Source organism: Rosa chinensis, chromosome 1, assembly GCF_002994745.2.
Source record: "Rosa chinensis cultivar Old Blush chromosome 1, RchiOBHm-V2, whole genome shotgun sequence".
Classification (NCBI taxonomy): domain Eukaryota; kingdom Viridiplantae; phylum Streptophyta; class Magnoliopsida; order Rosales; family Rosaceae; genus Rosa; species Rosa chinensis.
Genome location: NC_037088.1, coordinates 38,349,629 through 38,369,853, shown reverse-complemented (window position 1 = coordinate 38,369,853; position 20,225 = coordinate 38,349,629). Strand labels below are relative to the sequence as shown.

General features: G+C 38.6%; 1 protein-coding gene across 3 annotated transcripts; it reads right to left on the bottom strand.

Moving 5' to 3' along the window:
* Nucleotides 1-6,560: 6,560 nt before the first annotated feature.
* Nucleotides 6,561-12,391, bottom strand: LOC112197855 (putative disease resistance RPP13-like protein 1). Of its 3 annotated transcripts, none has more exons than XM_040512729.1 (6): nt 11,744-12,391; nt 8,184-11,574; nt 7,899-7,961; nt 7,711-7,800; nt 7,141-7,238; nt 6,561-7,051 (listed from the first exon to the last, which is right to left on the bottom strand). In XM_040512729.1, exons 1-2 carry the CDS (start codon nt 12,250-12,252, stop codon nt 8,352-8,354), a joined length of 3,732 nt encoding a protein of 1,243 aa, XP_040368663.1. In that variant the 5' UTR covers nt 12,253-12,391; the 3' UTR covers nt 6,561-7,051; nt 7,141-7,238; nt 7,711-7,800; nt 7,899-7,961; nt 8,184-8,351. The 3 variants fall into 3 exon arrangements, with proteins under 3 accessions (XP_040368663.1, XP_024194531.1, XP_040368662.1); XM_024338763.2 differs by having other exon boundaries at nt 6,562-7,051; nt 7,899-8,006; XM_040512728.1 differs by having other exon boundaries at nt 6,562-7,051; nt 7,899-8,003.
* Nucleotides 12,392-20,225: the final 7,834 nt, after the last annotated feature.

Here is a 20,225-nt window from a genome sequence, read left to right as displayed (position 1 = left end):
TGATTCATGGTCGAGGACCAGCTCAATATATGTTGCCAAATGACACAAATATTAATGTCACCGAAGCTCTATATGCTCCTAGGGCTAGAAGAACCTTATTGAGTTTTAAAGATATAAGAGCCAATGGTTTTCATGTGGAAACACATTGTGAGAATGGACAAGAGTTCCTTTGCATCACCTCTAATGACTACAGACATAAACGAGTATTAGAGAAACTTATGTGTCGCTCTAGTGGGTTGTATGCAACCACTATTCGAGTCATTGAATCCAACCATGTCATGAGAGATGACTTATGGGATTCTGATACATACAGGCTTTAGCATGACCGTTTGGGACATCCAGGTCGTGATATGATGATCCGTATACTAAAGACTTCACACGGACATCTATTTTTCAAAACGAAAAGAAGTCAAAATCGAAATTCGATCCTAGGTAGGGCTAGAGCCGCCTACCCCCTGCGGCCTAAAAATGGTATTGACCCCACTAATGCCTCCTTGGTTCCTTTTTCTACTTCTAAAGTCAATTGTGACTTCGTGGCACAACCAAATTCTTCCTTGGTTGCTTCCAAAGCCCATCATTCTTTTTGCAAAGCCTGCTCTTTAGCAAAGTTAGGATCTAAACCATCCTATGCAAAGGACACCAAAGGAACTATAGCATTCTTGTAAAGAATCCAAGGTGATATTTGTGGACCTATACAACCAACTTGCGGACCATTTAGATATTTAATGGTGTTGGTTGATGCATCGACACGCTGGTCACATGTCATACTTTTTTCCACACGAAATGCTGCATTTACTAAACTCTTAGCACAAATCATTAAGTTAAGGGCTCACCACCTTGATCATCCCATTAAGTCAATTCGTCTTGACAATGCTGGAGAGTTTACATCAAAAACTTTTTATGACTATTGCATGTCCATTGGAATTGAGGTTGAACACCCTATTCCTCACATTTACACCCAAAATGGTCTAGCAAAAGCTACCGTAAAAAGACTTCAAATAGTTGCTAGAGCATTGGTTATGTGCACCAATCTCCCTGTTTCTGCTTGGAGCTATGCAATATTGCATACAGCTGTGATTATTCGTCTGAGGCCTACTGTCAATCAACCCTTTTCTGCGTCCCAGATGGTTACTAGGTATGAACCTGATGTCTCACACTTACGGATATTTAGGTGTGCAGTTTATGTACCAATTGCGCCGCCACAGCGCACCAAAATGGGTCCTCAAAGGCAATTAGGCATTTATGTTGGATATGATTCTCCAACCATTATCCGCTACTTAGAACCCTTGACATGCGATCAATTCACCGCTATATTTGTGGATTGTCACTTTGATGAGACAGTCTTCCCGTCGTTAGGGGGAGATAAGAACAATAATGTTCAACAGAAACGACAAGAATTGTCGTGGTCTGTCCCCACTTTGTCTCATCTTGATCCCCGAACCGCATAGTCTGAAATTGAGGTGCGGAGAATTCTTGATCATCAGAACATAGCAGACTCTATGCCTGATGCGTTTTCTGATATCGCTAAAGTGACAAGATCACATATACCTGCTGCAAACGTGCTTGCAAGGATTGATGTCCCTAAAAATCATGGACATGGCGCCACCACTAATGGTGATGGCAATGTGGCTCAGACCGAGATCCCAACAAGGAAACGTGGGAGGCCCAAAGGTTCGATGGATTCTCAACCAAGCAAGAAGCGAGTTTGGCACAAAAAGATCCATTAATCATCGACATAAATAGCCCGTCTCATGAAGATATTCCGGATTATGGTTATGTCCAAGAGACATCATTGGGGGACGGTCCAATATTAGAACCAATTCCAGAGAATAGAGAGATCTCCATGAATTACACTAGTGTACATGAGACGTTGAATCGAGATTCTATTATCCTTGATGATGTGTTTGCATATTCTATTGCTCAAGGAATTATAAAACATGATGATATCGAACCTCGCTCTATTGAAGAATGTCAACGAAGAGCAGATTGACCTAAATGGAAAGATGCGATCCAGGTTGAATTGGATTCACTAACAAATAGACAGGTATTTGGGCCTATAATGCTGACACCCCCAAGTATAAAGCCTGTTGGCCACAAATGGATCTTTGTTAGAAAGCGTAATGAGAAAAATGAGGTTGTTAGATACAAAGCCTGCCTCGTGGCGCAAGGTTTCTCACAACACCCTGGAATCGACTATGAGGAGACATACTCTCCCGTAAGGGACGTTATAACGTTCCGCTACCTTGTCAGTTTGGTAGTTTCCGAAAAACTCGACATGCAGCTTATGGATGTGGTTACAGCATATCTCTATGGGGATCTAGATTCAGAGATATATATATATATATATATATATATATATATATATATATATATGAAGGTTTCAGATAGACTTCAATTACCCAAGTCAAGTGGCTCTAAACTACGGAGCCCGTTTTCAATAAGATTGAGACGCTCACCATATGGATTAAAACAATCTGAACGGATGTGGTATAACCGTCTAAGTGACTACTTGATTGGGAAGGGATATGTGAACAATGAAATATGCCCATGCGTGTTTATCAAAAGGACAAGTTCCAGATTTGCAATTGTAGCAGTTTATGTCGACGACATGAACCTAATTGGAACTCTAGATGAGTTAAAGGAAACTGCTAAGTACTTGAAATCCAAATTTGAGATGAAAGATCTTGGGAAAACACGGTTTTGTCACGGACTAGAACTCGAGCACCGTAGTGATGGGATTATGATCCATCAGTCAGCATATACTAAAAAATTATTAAGGTGCTTTAATGAAGATAAAGCAAAGCCTGTGAGTACTCCCATGATTGGCGGTAGTCTTGAGCCTGAAAAAGATCCATTTCGTCCAAGGGATGAGGACGAAGACTTATTAGAGGCTGAAGTGCCCTATCTAAGTGCAATAGGCGCATTATTGTACTTAGCTCAATGCACATGATCAGACATCTCATTCGCAGTGAACTTGTTAGCTCGACATAGTTCTGCACCAACACGCCGCCATTGGATTGGTATAAAGACAATCTTTCGATACTTAAGAGGTACGATTGATATGGGCTTATTTTATCCTACAGAGAGAAAAGAAATAACGGAAGTGTGGGATCGGACCCCACAAGGCAAAACGCAACCTTCCGTGATTTAGACGTCGTCCATGGTGACCGACGTCCTCCTCCTCCCCTCCATCGAAATGCCAATGATGTCTTGATGGGTTTTGCTGATGCATGGTATCTCTCTGACCCTCACAAAGGTCGCTCCCAAACGGGTTATGTCTTTACCATGGGAAGCACTGCGATATCTTGGAGGTCTAGAAAGCAAACCCTTGTTGCTACTTCCTCGAATCATATAGAGATTATTACTCTACATGAAGCCGTGAGAGAATGCATATGGCTAAAGTCTATAATTAGACATATTCGATGAACTTGTGGTTTGAAGTCTACCACAAATGAACCTACATGCATTTATGAAGATAATGCAGCTTGTATTGAGCAAATGAAATTAGGTTTCATCAAGGGCAACAACACCAAGCATATATCGCCTAATTCTTTTACAATTAGCAACAACAAGCACTTCTAAACATAGAAGTGAATCAAATCTGATCTGAGGATAATGTAGCAGACATATTTACTAAGTCGTTACCTAAATCCATTTTCGAGAAACATGTGAAAAGTATCGGATTAAGAAAGTTATCCGAACTCCCATGATTGTAGCAATCAGGGGGAGACATTGACATCAGGGGGGGTATGATGTCTACATGTTCGATCTCGAAGAGTGAAGGACGTGTTGTGCTCTTTTTGTCCTTCGACCAGGGTTATTTTTGTCCCACAGGATTTTTGTTATCTGGCAAGGTTTTTAGCGAGGCAACGATCAAAGCGTCATCACCAAGTTTGAGCGGCACAAGGGGGAGTGTTGAAGGATGTCGACATAATGTGTGCCTCTTCAAACTAGGGTTTAATCATTGAGTTGTAATAGGAGAAGGTTCTAGATTACCTAGTTATGTTTGGATTCTATTACCTTTTATGTACTCTGTAATTCCTTATTTAAAGGGTTCCTATTATCAATGATACGCACACAATTCTCTCTGCAATTCCATTTTCACTTAAACAAGCCCAAGGTTATTCTAAAAAAAAAAAAAAAAAGCTTAAGAAAAGCATGGGAGTGTTCTATATCTGTATAAGTACAGAAGTGTATATATAAGGGGCAGCAAAATCAAATATCTGAAGAACTGCTCAATTCATTTATACAGAGACAAAAAATTTTGGTACTGTCTACTAGTATAGACAGAACTAGTTGCTGCTGAATTTACATATTTTATGGCGTAGATAGAGCTAATACATAAGGCAAATTGCAAAATGCATCTTTGTACTATTTCTATGTCTACTCCTTAAAATTTGAAGCCGTCAATAGTAATCTTGAGACCACTGCAAAAGTTTCCCCAGCTATGTGAGGGTCTTAAGTAAATCAATGAAGTAACAATAATAAAGACATCTCTCGTGGCCCTCCAGAATGTCTTAAAGGGTCAGTGAGTTGATAGTCTGCCAAAGAATTTCCTTGTTGTGACATGCTGCATATAAAGAACAGAGAAAGCTCAAAACAATTGGCATTGAAATTTCTTTTTTCCCTAGTAAGATGTGCAACACTTGATTAACTTAGAAACTGGAAAGGATCTTACAGATAAAGGATGGAGATCAAGTTCTGTGCAGTGAAGATGCAAAATGATTATACGCATTTTCATACGTGTAATTATATCTAAAATACTAAAATTAAGCTAATCCTCAAGTCAATTATTATGTAATTAATCTATTTTTATTTATTGTGTAGGAAATAAGCAGAGTTTCGGAAAACAACAGAAAATGGTGGAAATTGGAGCGAATTGAATTTTTCTGACAAAATGACGAAATAGTAAAGATTAGTCAACTGTAGTCAATGCCATCAAAGAAGCGAAATACAGTTGCCTCCAATTATATATGCCAAAGTGGATGGAGAAAGAAGAGAAAAAAAAGAAGAAGAAGAAGAGAAAGAAAAAAAAAAAAAAAGGAATAATGAGCAAATATGAAGAAAACGGCATGCAGCTTAATCAATTAAGCTTGCAATGGTTCCTTCACTTAATTAAAGGAATACCAGCCTTTTCTTTTCATCGGAAGAACCCACGTGCAGCAAACCTATTTTGTTTGCTTTCTCTCCCACCAATCCGTGCACACCATCCACACACCACATATATATTTATGCTGCCCTATCTATTCATCCATTCGGGAGAGCAGCGCCGCACAGACCAAAATAGAGGCAGCCCCTTTGGGCTGCTCTCTCTCCTCCTTCTCCTCCATTTTTCCTCTTTAATTTTTTTCTATTTTATTTTGAGATTTGAAGGACTACTCACACAAAGCTTCAAGGATCTATCAAATGGCTCAACCTCTACAAGATTCAAGATTTGGGTAATTGTGGGAGTTATAATTCAAGAGTAGTCATGTTGGCTTTCTTGCTAATTGTGGCTATCATTGTTTTCTCCTACACTTCTCTTTTCTTTTCTCTTTGAATTTTGTAGTTTTGATGTCTATAATTATGGGTTGTGAGTAATTTTCTTGTTGGGTTTTAGGGTTGTGTCCCTAACCCAAATTTTGTGTAAAAGATGTTTAATTTAATGTAATGATGCAATTTTCATATGATGGATGCTTATATCTATTTTTGTTGGGTTAAAATGCATGTCTAGGAGCCTAGTCAACTCTAGGGTATGTATTTTGAGCATGTCTAGGATGGAGTTAGGGGCTTGACTCCCTCTAATTCCTAAGCTAGAAACCTTCAATTTCATATTCAAGGGGTTATAAGCATGGTGATTTACACCCGTTGCGTGATTGCGCGGGCGGGTCGCTTAGTAGTCTAATTTCTCGATCTCTACGCCTCTTGATGTGAATTAGTGACCCTTGAACCAGCTCTAATTCATGCCAAGTGAGTCCCTACGGCCCTTGAACCGGAGTAGGAATACCATGAAATGGAATTTCGGTCCTTGAGCCTTGAACCGCTTTGGATACGACTACCGCCAAAATAGGAAATATGCATCTATATTAGATTAGCTTCCGACACATGAGATTTGGGTTAAGGAACCTCCCTAACACCCAACATTCTCATTTTTATTGTTTACATTTCATTTTTATTTTTATTGCTTTACATTCATTATCTTTTTGTTAAGTTGAAATCAACTCCCAAATATTGAACTCTTCCACTCATTTGTGCATATCCACCACTAGATTCTTAGTTTTGATTAGGCTTTGGTGAAAATCAAAGCCGAGCATTGCTAAGGCTTGGTGCCTTAGATTAACATTTTTATTTATTTTCTTTTTCTTTTCTTTGTTTGCTAAGTGTCTTTATTTTCGATTACCCAAGGATTGTGGGTTAGCCACTAATCCCCGTGGTACGATAAACTTTGGGCATAATATTTCCTTATCTTGACAATGATACGTACGCTTGCGTAAATGTGTATCCAAGTCACAAAACTGGTGGTACTCCTGCATCTTTTGCCATGCACAGAACCAAGATTCGGCTAACAAAATTTATTGCTCCTGAGATAATATGGAAGTGCCACAACCTTTAAGGTCATTCTTCAATTACAGATGATATGCAAAGTGATTTCAAATTTATGAGAGTCCAACAGCTACAAGTATTATGAGATGCTGCATGTAAAGAATGGAAAGTAACAGGATACATGCATTAGCCATTTTTTCCAAAATGCAGGGCCTAAGCCACAAGCTTTAATAAGATCATTTTTTTTTAAGGGAATTGAAGACTGATCCATTGATATAAAATCATACGACCTCACTCGGTCAAGCATGAAGGGTACAAACACCCCTCATATTACAATCATTGCTCAAGTAGTGCGCTGACTGCACATAAAAATGACTACTAGCCTAGACTATTGCGCCTTGAACACTAAGAAGCTACAACACCAAAAAATTCAGTACATCCACCTAAGACCCTTATGGTGTACATCAGTACTGATCCTTGGGCACATTGTAACGTCCTAGACAAACAAGGTATACAAGGCCAAGGTCCACTGCACCCACCCGTAAAAGAGGGAGCCTTATTAGACAAAAAGAAATAACAAACAAAATGTAAACATAACATATACAAATGTAAACATACCTAGAGGCAACACTGCATACGGTTGTCAACTTGTAATGTCTAGGGAGCTGATATCACACTGGCATAAAACTACCAAAAACATCACTACAAGCTTGACCCTGAAGCAAGACAACCCAAAAGTTGAAGTAGACCGAAGATCAATATACATATTAATGATCGAGTAAACTTTATCTATATAGTCAATTTACTACACAGTTCCACATTCTGCCTACAGCTTATAATCTTTCAATGAAAAACTTGAAGACACACTAGTCAGGACTTGAGCTCAAACATTTTTTAGAAAATCAACACACCCCAATTCTTTGTTAATATGAAAAATATTATGATGCACGGATTTGTTTTAGTAGCTGTTGAAATTATGCTAAATTAGTTTGCTTGAGTTATAAGTTTTTGTGATACTTAATATACCTCGATTTATTATGTTTTGTTTGGCAGGTCTTAATCAAGATGTGAAGATTGAATTGAAACAGCAACTTTAAAAGCTTTTCTAGAAAGTCTTTGATGAAAGACCAAGTCAGTTCAACTAGAACAGACTGAATAGAGATCAGAATAGTGCAAGTTTTGACTGACCCAAAATTGGCTCTCTGTGATTTTCATTGTGCTTGGAAACAGTGTGAATGAGTGCAGGAGATAAAGAACAGTCCGCAAGCAGATGAGAAGCTGCGCAAAAATAGAAGCAGTAAATCAGGAATTGCCAACTAAAGTGAAGAGGTGAGTAAACCGAATCAACTGAGAGAGAATTTGATAATTATGCTTACAACTCAGACATCAAGACATGGCAATATTGGTCCTGCGAGCAATCTTAACCTTGGCCTATCTCTCTATCTTAACATATCAAGAAATTTTGCTCACTTTCCACTAAACTGCTGCATATCAAGAAACAGGGCAGAAATAAGACACATTAATTTTCAAGCTTTTCAAGGTATCAATTGACAACAACATATATATATATATATATATATATATATATATATATATATATATCCAGTATCAATAGACTTAATTGGGAAGGGCAAAGACCAGAATTGGGACGTGCGACATACCGTAGGAAATGGAAATGGTCTGTTTCTCCTTCATATGGCATGTCGTTGTCAAACCCATCGATCATGAGTTCATGCGAGGCCCTAGAAGTGAGGAATCAACAATGAGTTCAAACAATAGGATCTTATACACAGAATATGCAAGCCCTTTAAGACATGGCCAATAGGATCTTAGATAGCTAAGTCCTTGATGTGAGCAATCTTGGGCCAATCTTCACCCGTCTCTCTTTGGCACCGTTTCTGAAGCAAAGGGCAACCACGGATAAGTAGATCAGAAAGAGAAGAGGGTAGTCCACTATCTGGCAAGCACTGCAGAGCAGGGCAATCCAGAATCTCCAAGTGTTGAAGGGAAGTGGATAGCCCACTATCTGGCAAGCACCGGAGTCTAGGGCAGTCCCAAATAGCCAATTTTTGAAGAGAGTTGAGATGGCCAAACCACTTGGCGCCGTCGATGGTCTCACAATTCAAACGGCGAATCTTAAGATATGTGAGAGTGCTGGGAAACAGCTCCTCCGCAAACCAGTCTAATTTTTCGCTGCTGTCAAAATCAAGTGACAATTCTTCAAGAGAGGTGAGTGTTCGGAGACCCTTGTTCAGATTCTGCACGCTCTCTGCATTCACTTTTTTACAGTACCCGATCCAAAGTGATTTTAACTTTGACGGGAATCCATCTTCCGGAAACCATTCAAATTCTGGGCACTTCCATGACTTCAAAGACAAAAGAGATGGGAGACTGTCTGATGCTAATCTCCCAGTAAGATTGGGACAGTCACCCACGTCAAGTTTCTCTAGATTAGGAAAAACCCCACTTTCAATATCGTCACCTCCAACATCAGACCATTCTTGCCACCCACTCAACTCCCGAATTTCAAGCTCTCTGAGGGAAGGTAGTTGTCCCAATGGTGGCAAGGAGATACAATTCTGACAATTAAAAAGTCTAAGATAAACAAGAGCAGAGGAAGAATAATATTCTGACCAACCTGGAAACATTTTGCCTCCATAATCTATAATTGTAAGCCTTTCCAGATTCAGGTGAGGTTGGAGCTTCTCAAGCACTTCTTCTACAGTATTATTGCCTTCTTCACTTGACTCTTCTTCTTCTGTTTCCTCTTCTTCTCCCCAATCCAGGTGAGGTTGGAGCTTCTCAAGCACTTCTTCTACAGTATTATTGCCTTCTTCACTTGACTCTTCTTCTTCTTCTGTTTCCTCTTCTTCTCCCCAATCCAAAACCAGTTCCTTAAGAAACTTCTTGTCCCTCAGTATGTAGGCCTCCAAACCGCTGCTATGCCCAAGCCCTGAGATACGAAGACTTCCACGCAAATTTTGAAGATTCTTTAACTCTGGCAAATTATCCCCAGCAGTGTGTTTGTCTAGCACAAACTCTGGTAGCATCTGGAGGTCTTTCAAATTACCCATGTACGGTGGCATCTTTTCCAAGGGTGTACAGTCAATATCCAGATGGCTCAAGTTGATCAATCTTCCCAAGTTGGCTGGCAGTTCAGTAAGGTAGCCACAGTCTGACAACAACAATACTTGCAAGTTATACAAAGTACAAATTGTATCAGGTAACTTACGGATGGAACTGTAAGACAAGTCCAAGTGCTTAAGATGTTTCAAGTTGTTAATTGAATCAGGCAATTTCTTGTTTTTGTACCATGATAACTTAAGCATTCTTAAACATTGAAACTTTGGCAATGCCTCGTAGAGTCCTTTGTTCGCCTTGTAGGGAGCTATTATCGACAACACCGACGAATATGGATCTAATTGTAGAAAGGTGTGCAAATGTTTAGCTTGCTGTAAAGCCTCAAACATCTCTAGGCCACCAGGCTCTGCAGTAAGATATCCCGACATACATGAAAAGTGACGAGTCTTGCTCAAATTGTTGGGTGAATCACTGCCCTCCCACCTAAAACAAAATTCTCCTGATACAAAGCTTGCTAGATCATTGATAAGGTCATGCATGATATATTGATCGGACCTTGATGAAACTTGAAAAAATGACATTGAGATTAGATCATTGAAGTAATCTTGTCCGATTTCTTCTGCAGTTTTGTGTTTTTTAGGTTGCAATAGATCTTCAGCCATCCACAAGTAAACCAATATTTTTGATGTTTTGAACACATAGTTCTTGGGAAATATCGAACAATATGCAAAACAATGTTTGAGTTGTGAAGGCAGGTACATATAGCTCAACCAAAGAGATGGCAGAATGCCACTCTCCTCCTGTGGCAACTCCCACATCTCACTGTACAATATACTTTCCCATTCCTTCACAGCTGATTTAGAACATAACAGACCCCCAAGGGACTTAATAGCCAAAGGAAGACCATTGCACTTTTGTACAATTTGTCTACCTATTTCTTCAAGATGTGAGTGTGGACCAACACCTGTATTTTTGATGGCATGTTTTTCAAATAATGACCAGCTATCTTCTGCAGACAGTGGCCTGAGACAGTGAGCTTGAAGAGTACACACCATACGTGCAACATCTTGATTGCGTGTTGTGACAATAATCTTACTTCCAGGTGCTCCAAATTGAAAAGGACGCCTTAACTTCTCCCATTCAGTATAACTCTTATTCCACACGTCATCAAAAACAAAGAAAACCTTTTTCCCCTTCAATTCCGCCTTCAATATTGACTGAAGTGGATCTAAGTACTGAACGTCGCAGGCCTTTAATGTAAGGGACTCATAAATTTTTTTTGAGATCTGGAGAACATCAAATTTTTCAGAAACAGAAGCCCATGCTTTTTTGTCAAAATGTTGTTCAACTCTATCATCGTTGTACAAAAATTGGGCAAGGGTGGTCTTTCCAATCCCACCCATACCCACAATAGGAATCACACTTATCTTATTGCCACTCTCATAATCTGATAGCAACAATTCAATAAGTGTCTCCTTCTCGTCATCTCTACCAAACACACCAGAGTCTTCGAGAAAAGAAGTTGACGATGTTGTTTGTGATACCTTGTATCCAACAGTTGCTTCCATACCGAAGACGTCTCTTCTCCGCTCCATAATGGAGTCTAGTTTCTTATGAAATTCCTCTGCCCTCCGGTATATTGATGTTGAATCAAAAGCATGAAATGGAAGACTAGAGTTGAGCTCTTCTACCTTACTCGTGCTACTTCCAGATTCGGGTTCCATCTTTTGTCTTAATGCTTCTGTCTTGATCTCCTGCAATAGGTCCTCGGTATCATAGACAGCTTCTTTAAGCTCATTGAGCCATGCCTTCACAGTTGGGAATTTCAGTTGCTTCCCCTCGGCGTCATCGAGGTAAGGGTTTATAAACAACAACTTCTTCTGTAACACCTCCTGGACATCGGTCAGGGGCACATGACCTAGCTTGTCCTGAATCACTGTAACAATTTTTTGGATGAACTTTGACTCGTACCTACAAATTGCAATCAAAACAAAAATATATCATACAAGCTAGCCAGCTATGAGTCTATCAATTTCAAAGTAATAGATTTGCGAATAAAGTCAACAAACTACATGACATGTATATACAGTTGTTATTTAGTAATTTCTCAAGGCTTTAGTTATGATCTGAATTTACATACCCGTCAGCTTCATTTTTTAAAACATTTCCTGCTAGATCTGCAACTTCTCCAAGCACTGCTCGCCATCCATTCAACTTCTCCGACGATTGATTTTCTTGGTATTTAGGAACCTTTGAAAGAGTTTCTGCCTGCTTCCTCAATTGAGATGGACCAATATCATAGTAGACCGGGAACACGACATGATCGGAGGTCCTCTTGCGTTCAAGAATCATGACAAGCTCGTCCAGACACCATCTGGAAGAGGTGTAGTCTTTTGAAAACACAATCACGGAACTTCGTGACTGTTGAATGCCATTCTCAAGCCTTTCCTTGACATTTTCCCCTCTCTCAATTTCTAGGTCATCCCAGAAAGTCTCAAATCCGGCGTTGACAAGGGCCGTGTAGAGGTGATCAGTGAAGTTCTTTCGGGTGTCTTCACCTCTGAAGCTCAGGAACACGTGATACCTATATGGATAACGAGAGGAAGTATACCTGGAAAGGGAGGACTTGTGACCTCGGAACTGAGCCATGAATGAAGCAACAGATCAAAATCTGAGATTTGAGTGGGAACTGGGTTGTGTAGATAAGATTCAGTATTCAAGCCCCTTCTTTCTCTTTTTCTTTTATGGTTGGATGCCCCTTGGTTTTTTTCCAGTCAAAGTCATCATGCCCGTTTCTTTCTTTTGGTAAAAAAGAGTAAAAATTTCATATGCTCGGACCGTGATTAGCTGGAAACGTGTAGATGATTATAATTAAGTTGATTTAAAAGTCGAATTTGCCCTTATTGTTCGGGTAGAATATCAAGCTGATGTAAAAGTCGTTATTGATTGAGTCAGTTGGATTGAAATAAAAAAGATCCTGAGGTATTTGTACTCATTTCTAGAATATTAAGTCTTGATACTAATTAATTTCATATACAGTGTTCAGCTATCCTGCTTTTTAGTTAAAGTAACTTAAGCACTTGAGTATACAGTGCTCAGCTATCCTACTTTTTAGATAGGATTAATTTCAGTTTACCCCCCTAAGGTTTAGGGGTATCATCATTTCACCCTCTCTACTTTCAATTTTAAATTTTTACCCCTTAAACTTTACAATTTCAATCAGCCGTGTCCGATTTCTAATATCCCGTCCAAATTGGACATTAAGTTTGACTTTTGGGGGTTAAAATGGTCATTTCAACATAAAAAACTAAAAAAATAATTTTTTTTTCTTTATGTTTTTAAGTTTTTTTTTTTTTTCCTGTTTCTTCTTCTTTTTTATTTTATTTTTTTATTTTGTCTTGAACATATACACCACAAGTTAAAATAGGTTTATAAAACAAAAAAATACTCTAGGTGGTTGAAAACCGCTCGCTGGTCTACGATATTTGTGATATATCTTCAATAAAGTGAAGAATTTTAGGATATATCCCTAATAAAGTGAATAAATATTTGTAAAAAATAATTTTATATTTTATCTGTAAATAAATATCTGTATATCCCCAATAAAGTGAAGAAATATTTGTGTGAAATCATTTTTGGTCTATGATATTTGTGATCTATCTCCAATAAATTGAAGAATTTTATGATATATCCCCAATAAAGTGAAGAAATATATGTGTAAAATCATTTTTTATAGATATTTATTTACAGATAAAGTGTAAAATTATTTTTTACAGATATTTCTTCACTTTATTGGGGATATATCCTAAATTATTCACTTTATCGTAGACCAGCGAGCGGCTTTCAACTACCTAAAGTATTTTTTTGTTTTTATAAACCTATTATAACTTGTGGTGTATAGGTTGAAGACAAAATAAATAAATAAATAAATTTTAAAAACGAAGAAACAAAAAAAAAATAAAAAAAAACTAAGAAACAGAAAAAAAAAAAAATAACAGAAATTTTTTTATGTTGAAATGACCATTTTAGCCATCAAAAGTCAAACTTAACGTCCAATTTGGACGGAATAGTAAAAATTGGACACGGCTGATTGAAATTGGAAAGTTTAGGGGGTAAAAATTCAAAATTGAAAGTAGAGGGGGTGAAATGATGACACCCCTAAACCTCGGGGGGGGGGGGGTAAACTGAAATTAATCCTTTTAGTTAAATGCAAAACAAACAAAATTCTACTCCCATCAATATTCTTATGACTGCCATTTTCATGTTTGATGCCAACATTGATGCACATTTATCATTTATTCCTATCCTGCTACAACCAAAAAGTACAATTGCTCGGTTTTCAGATGATTGGCAATATTTGCCTCTATCAGATTAAGACATGCTACTCATTCCTCGATGTTATTCATATATATGCCATCATATTGGCTCAATACTTGGGTAAACATCAGATACTCCTATTGTCTTTAGATCCTTTGAAGCTGCTGGTGCTCTTGAGAAGTTTGTACAGAGTGATTGTGGTGAAGATGTAAGGTAACATATCTTGGTATTTGGGGACCTTTGCAAGAGTTTCTGCCTGCTTCCTCACTTGAGATGGATTAACATCGAAGAAGACCGGTAAAACAACATGATCAGAGGTCCTCTTGCGTCCAAGGATGATGACAAGCTCGTCGAGGCACCATTTGGAAGAGGCGTAGTCTTTAGAAAACACGATGACAGAGCTTCGCGAGTGTTGGATGGCTCTCTCTAGCTCTGGTTTGATGTCTTCTCCTCTTGGAAGTTCATCGTCATCCCGAAAAGTTTGAAATCGGGCGTCGAGAAGGGCTTTGTGGAGGTGATCAGTGAAGTTCTTTCGGGTGTCTTCACCTCGGAAGCTCAAGAAAACGTCATAAGTAAATTCGGAAGGAGAACCCATGGATGAACCAACAAAACTCTGCTGAGGGAAATCTCAAAATTTTGGTGGTTTCTCAGTTGAGTGGGAATTGGGTTCCAAATTCATTCCTTTAGAGCAAGTTCACCCATTGGGTCACCCGGTCACCTACTATTCACTACTTTTTAGTGTATATTTTCATTCTCTGGGTCATGAAATACACTGTGCCCGTGACCCAGGGCACAAAATACACTGTGCAGGTCACCATGGTGACCCAGGGCACGAAATACACTGTGCTCGTGACCCAGAGGGTGAAATTAACACTAAAAAATAGTGAATAGTGGGTGACCTAATGACCCAATGGATGAACTTGCTCTTATTAGTTGGTGGTTTCTAGTTGAGTCAACCTTTCCTTTTCTTTTCCTCTCACTTTCCAGTCCAACTAATAACGCGTCTCCCTTTGCTTTTGGTGGGATGCCCCTTTCGGCCTTTCCTTTTCTTTTCCTCTCACTTTCCAGTCCAACTAATAACACGTTTGGAGCTGGAAAGCACTAACTGCTTATTTTCTAGGAATGTCATTAACTCTTTCTTTACCCCACATTTCGGTTCAAGCTTTTCCAAATTTCGTTTTATTGCACAAATTGTTGAATGGGTTGCCACTACTGATGGAATAATTAGTTTGCCAAAAGAGATAAAGTAATGGAAAGATTAACTTATAAAAAGCCAATATTGCAATGGAAATTTACCAATATAAAGCCAACATTTCAATGGCAATTTCCCTGCAATTGTGCATACATTTTCTGCAATTAGTTGCACTCTTAGTTGTGCTTGTGTAGCTAGGTGATAATTAAGTCATTGATATGAAACAAAGAAACTCTTGAAAGCAATAGCACAAGAAGGAATGACTTTTCCTGACGAGCAATGTGTGGCTCTACTTTGGCATTTTGGTCTCTTTTGCATATTTTCCTTGCTTTGACGAACCGAAATGTCGATTCAAGTGCAAGAGCTAGGAAGCTGTATTGCTTACAAGATGGGGTAGACCGTAGAGTACTACAGATTCATTGGATATAGCATACATATATTTTTCAAAGTTCAATGTGGGTGAATTATTACTAATTTCATTTTTAACTTCAAATTAAAAGTTGTCGTTATTTGTTAGGATTAATTTCAGTTCACCCCCCTGAGGTTTGGGGTCAACATCATGTTAGTCCCTGCAGTTTCAATTTAATCAGTATCACCCTCATACTTTTCAATTTCATCACCCGTGTCCATTCCGTCCAAATCGGATGTTATATCTGACGTTGGGGGCCCACTATAAGGGCTAAAATGGTCATTTCAAGACAAAAAAAAATCAGAACAAAAAATACCCTTTTTTTTTTTTTTCTTCTGGCAACTCAAAAAATACCCATTGCCAACTCATCCCTAGCCATGGATGCCTTGTCTTCTTCTTTCCTCTCCACATTGCCCACTCAATCTTCTGTTAGAATTGAAGAAAGACCCAGACACCTCCAAAAAGCATGACACCACAACCCCTACCAGAACATAATCCTCCTCCATCCTACTCCTCACCACCACCCACAAAACCTAATGCACCAGCATTTCCTGCTGTGATCTTCAACCTCTTCGACGACTTCATCAATAACTTCGTCGACCCGCCGGTCCGGTCTTCAGTCGACCCCAAACACGCACTCTCCACCGCCCTCAGTGAGATCAGTTATGGCCGGAAGAGAGCCTCAGCATCTCCACCGCCTTCCCCAAATCGTCAACACGACGGCCCTCGAGGACCGCATCGATCTCTAGCAACGCGAGATCCAATCCCTCCTCGGGGACAATCAACTCCTCGCGGCCACCCACGTGGTGCTCAAGCAGGACCTAACCACCGCTCAGAGTGACCTCCACAACCTGAAGATCGTCGCCGGCCAAATCAAATCCGAGAGGAACGCCGAAGTCCATGAGGTCTACGACAGGTCGTTGAAGCTGGACGACGAGCTCTGCGACGTAGACGCCATGAAAGCTGAGTTGACTATGGTTCGAAACGACATCGAGGACTTGAGCAAGTCGCTGATGGAGCTTGTGACCAAGTTGAAGACGATCCAAAGAGAGAATGAGAGGGCTCGGTCCGACAAGTCGAAGAAAATAGAAGCCATTAGAGACGAAATTGAGACTTTGAAGTTGGAGATTGAGAAAGGAAGGTAAAAAATTGAATCCTTTTCTGAATTTGTGAGAGAATTTTGAAATTGCTGAGATCGACGATCTTTGTTGATGGTGTAGTGGCTGCGAGTGAAGATGTTGGAAGCGTCCTCCTTGTCGGAGATGAGTTCCTTGGGGTGGAAGAGCTGGCAGTACGTTCTGGTGCGGACCTCGTCGATGACGGTGGGCTCGAGGTCGACGAAGATGGGGCGTGGGACGTGCTTGCAGGCGCCGGTCTCGGAGAAGAAGGTGTTGATGGCACCGAAAGTTTGAGATATTGTAGGTGTTTGAGAATAACTTTTGTATGCGTTGCAGCATTTTGTAGGTGTTTTTGTTTATAATTGTTGTATATAAACTGTTTGAAACTCAGTTTAAATTAACTAGGTTGTTTTTTTTATATTGTTGAAATACGAGTTTTAATTGTAAGTTGTAAATTGAATGGAATAGGTGAAGTCTCTTTTGTTAATATTGGCCTAAACCCCTTATTGGTGCCTAGTTCAGGTCTCTTAAGGTTAAGGGCGGCCTTTATTAACACTTGTTGAACTGTCTTCACACTTATGAACTTTTTCATCTTAGTAAGTATAGCCTATGTGGAATGGTGTCTAGGAATGGGACAACGTTCATGACGGGTTTTTGAATCCAGAAGTGCTTGCAAATGGGCCTAAACCACTATGTGGGAGTAGCTCATGCCAAAATGAATTTTTCCTCTCGTGTTCGTCCTCCCCACCTGGCCATTTCAGTAAGGTTGCCCAAAGGATGTAAGAGGGACTTTGTGACTAGGCGACTATACTTGGGCCGCACGTCCACTTGATTTACTGCTTAGAATTAGATTCAAGGTCAACAATATTTATAACAAAAGAAAATGTTGTGATATACTAAGTTAAAAAAAAAAAAAAAACTGAACTATGTACTTAACTTGTATCTTATGTACAATGTACTTGTTAATTATACTTGTATTTCGTAATTCATAGTTACTTATGTATATATCTTGTTTTTCTTTGTTAATTATAGTCACTAACTTTATTTAATTGAGGTACCGTCTGGCTGAAAGACGTTAAACTCAAGCGCTGCTTGGGAGACAACCCAATTCAGAAGCAGCTGTGAAGGAGTCTTCAAACACAGATTTGCTTTCCCTTTCCCTATTTCTTTTTATTTTTCAATTTTTCTCTTCTTTTCTTATTTTATGATTTGTTTTCGTAAATGTCTTCTATCTATGCTTACTTGTTTCATTGCATGCTTATAATTGATTACATTGAGGACAATGCAATATTTAAGTGTGGGGGAAGGGATTCATATTTTTGTCTTTTATTTTGAGTCATATATATTGGAAAATACAAAAAAAATTGAAAAATGTCAAAAAAAAAAAATTTGTGCTTTTATTTATTGAGTCTTAGTCCTTTGTTTTTATTTTCGAGTCATAGGATGCCTTTCAACTGTCTAGGATGAGCTTATATCTCTAAAATTATGGCTAAGAGAGGATCACAAGATTGAGATGATTTTAAATGGTATTCTTTGGTTAATTGAGATATATGAAAAGCATATGCATGTGTAGTGGATATGGATTTTGTGACCTTGGTACAAAATATGAGCATGTTAGGATGAGTTTTGATTCATAAAAGCCCATGTGAGATATTTGAGCCCATGTCCTTTTTCTTGGAGTGATAAATGAAAAATTTATTCTTATTTTCTTGGCGATGTTTTGATGATCTCATTATTCTTTCATTTGATTGATTGCTTGCCATAGATTAAGTTTGATGGACTAGAGAATGCTAGAATCCACTCTTGTGCTTGTTGAGACTTTTATCAATACATGTCCCTGATTCTGGAAAGGATAGAGACACCCTAGGAATTACCACCATTGCCATAAAAGCTTGTGTCCCCATTTGTACCCGTCGTGGGACTCCCTTAGATAAACCCATTTGAGCCTACATTAAGCCTTTTCTTTCATCACCCTGAAAATCTCTAACCTGAACCTTAGTATAGTTAGAACCTTACCCTTTGTTCTAGAAACTTAGTGGAGCTAATTTTGAGACTTTACTTGAGGATTTGGCATCAATGATGAAGGATGAGAAGAGGTGAAAGTTCAAGTGTAGGGGTAGACTTGTTCATGAAAGAAAAAAATATGTGAAAGCCGTGAAAAAGAAAATGAAAAAGAAAAAAATGTAAGGCTAGAAAAGACAAAAAAAAATGTGTTTATGGATTTTAGTCTCCCTTACTTGGTGAGTTTGGAGATTGTTTTGAATTGAAGGCCCATTATCAAAAATTTGGTCTTTGTCCAGTTCATGAGAGTTCAAAGGAAGTTTAGAATAAAGTTTGTTCCCAACATGAAGACATTAGGCCCTTTTATTTTGCTTCTATGGGTGTGACGTTTTGCCTCGGTGGATTTCTAGAAGTCTCTACATCAACATGAGCTCTGCTAGGTTTTTAGGACACTTTGTTAAATTCCTTACCTTTCGTTTCTTTAAACCTTGAGCTTAGCCTCATTACAACCTTTAAGAAGACCTTCTTGATCCTTAAGATGGGACAGCCTTTGATGTGGAGATGAGTTACAAGAGTTGAACCGATGGCTTGGGTCCATCCGTGCAAGTAGTTGATATCTTTCATGAGATCTTTAAAAAAATTATATTCACAAAGAGCTTTTCGTTTCTTATATATGTGAGCTATTTGATTGCCTCAAAATATTTTCTCTCACATATAATTGAGTGATTATAAGGTTTTAAGCATTAACTTGATCTGAGAGAAGAAAGAGTGGATATACCTTGTGAGGATATGAACCATACTTGTCTGAAATATGCTGAGCTCCACCCCATCACCATTGTTACAACCAAGTCCTACTTGTGTATATGTGGATTATGTATTTTAATTAACTCTCGAATGCCTAAATATTGATTCCTGGTTGCGTGCTAATCTTGATGTTGTGAAAGTAAGAGATTTATGAGACATAATGTTGAAGGGCAATAGAGTCATTGTAATGTTTGAGTCTCTCTGTCTTTGTTTTTGTTGAGTCTTAGTTGTGATTTTGCTAAGGGACTAGCAAAAGCTAAGTGTGGGGGAATCTGATAGGAACATTTTAATGCGACGTTTTAATTATTATTTCCTCATATTTACTTAGTTATTTCCTTAAATAAATCATTCTTGTTTAGGAAAGTTTCCATCTTTAGAAAGTTTCTATTTTTAGTAATTTTAATAAAAGTTTCTATTTTCTAGGTACCTTGGAATAAATGGAGCTGAAATGAAGAAATGGAGTTTTCCTGGTCCGACTAGGAATCTCAGTCAACGCAGGAATCCTGATAATGCTAGGAAACCTGAAGGCATTAGGAGACCACATGATGACATGGGAGATATTTTGGGAGATTAAATCTGATTTTTGCATGGGAAATCAAGGAGATTACGTTGAGAATATCAAGGGAGAATTTCAAGGAAGAAAAGATTCAAAACAAGTCTAGATTCGTTCCTCAATTCCCTCAAGATATGTTGGCTGAAATTAGAGAATAAAATATGCAATTTTAATGTGAAAATCAAGAGAAAATCAAGGGGAGGACATTAAGGATAAAGCCATGGAGAG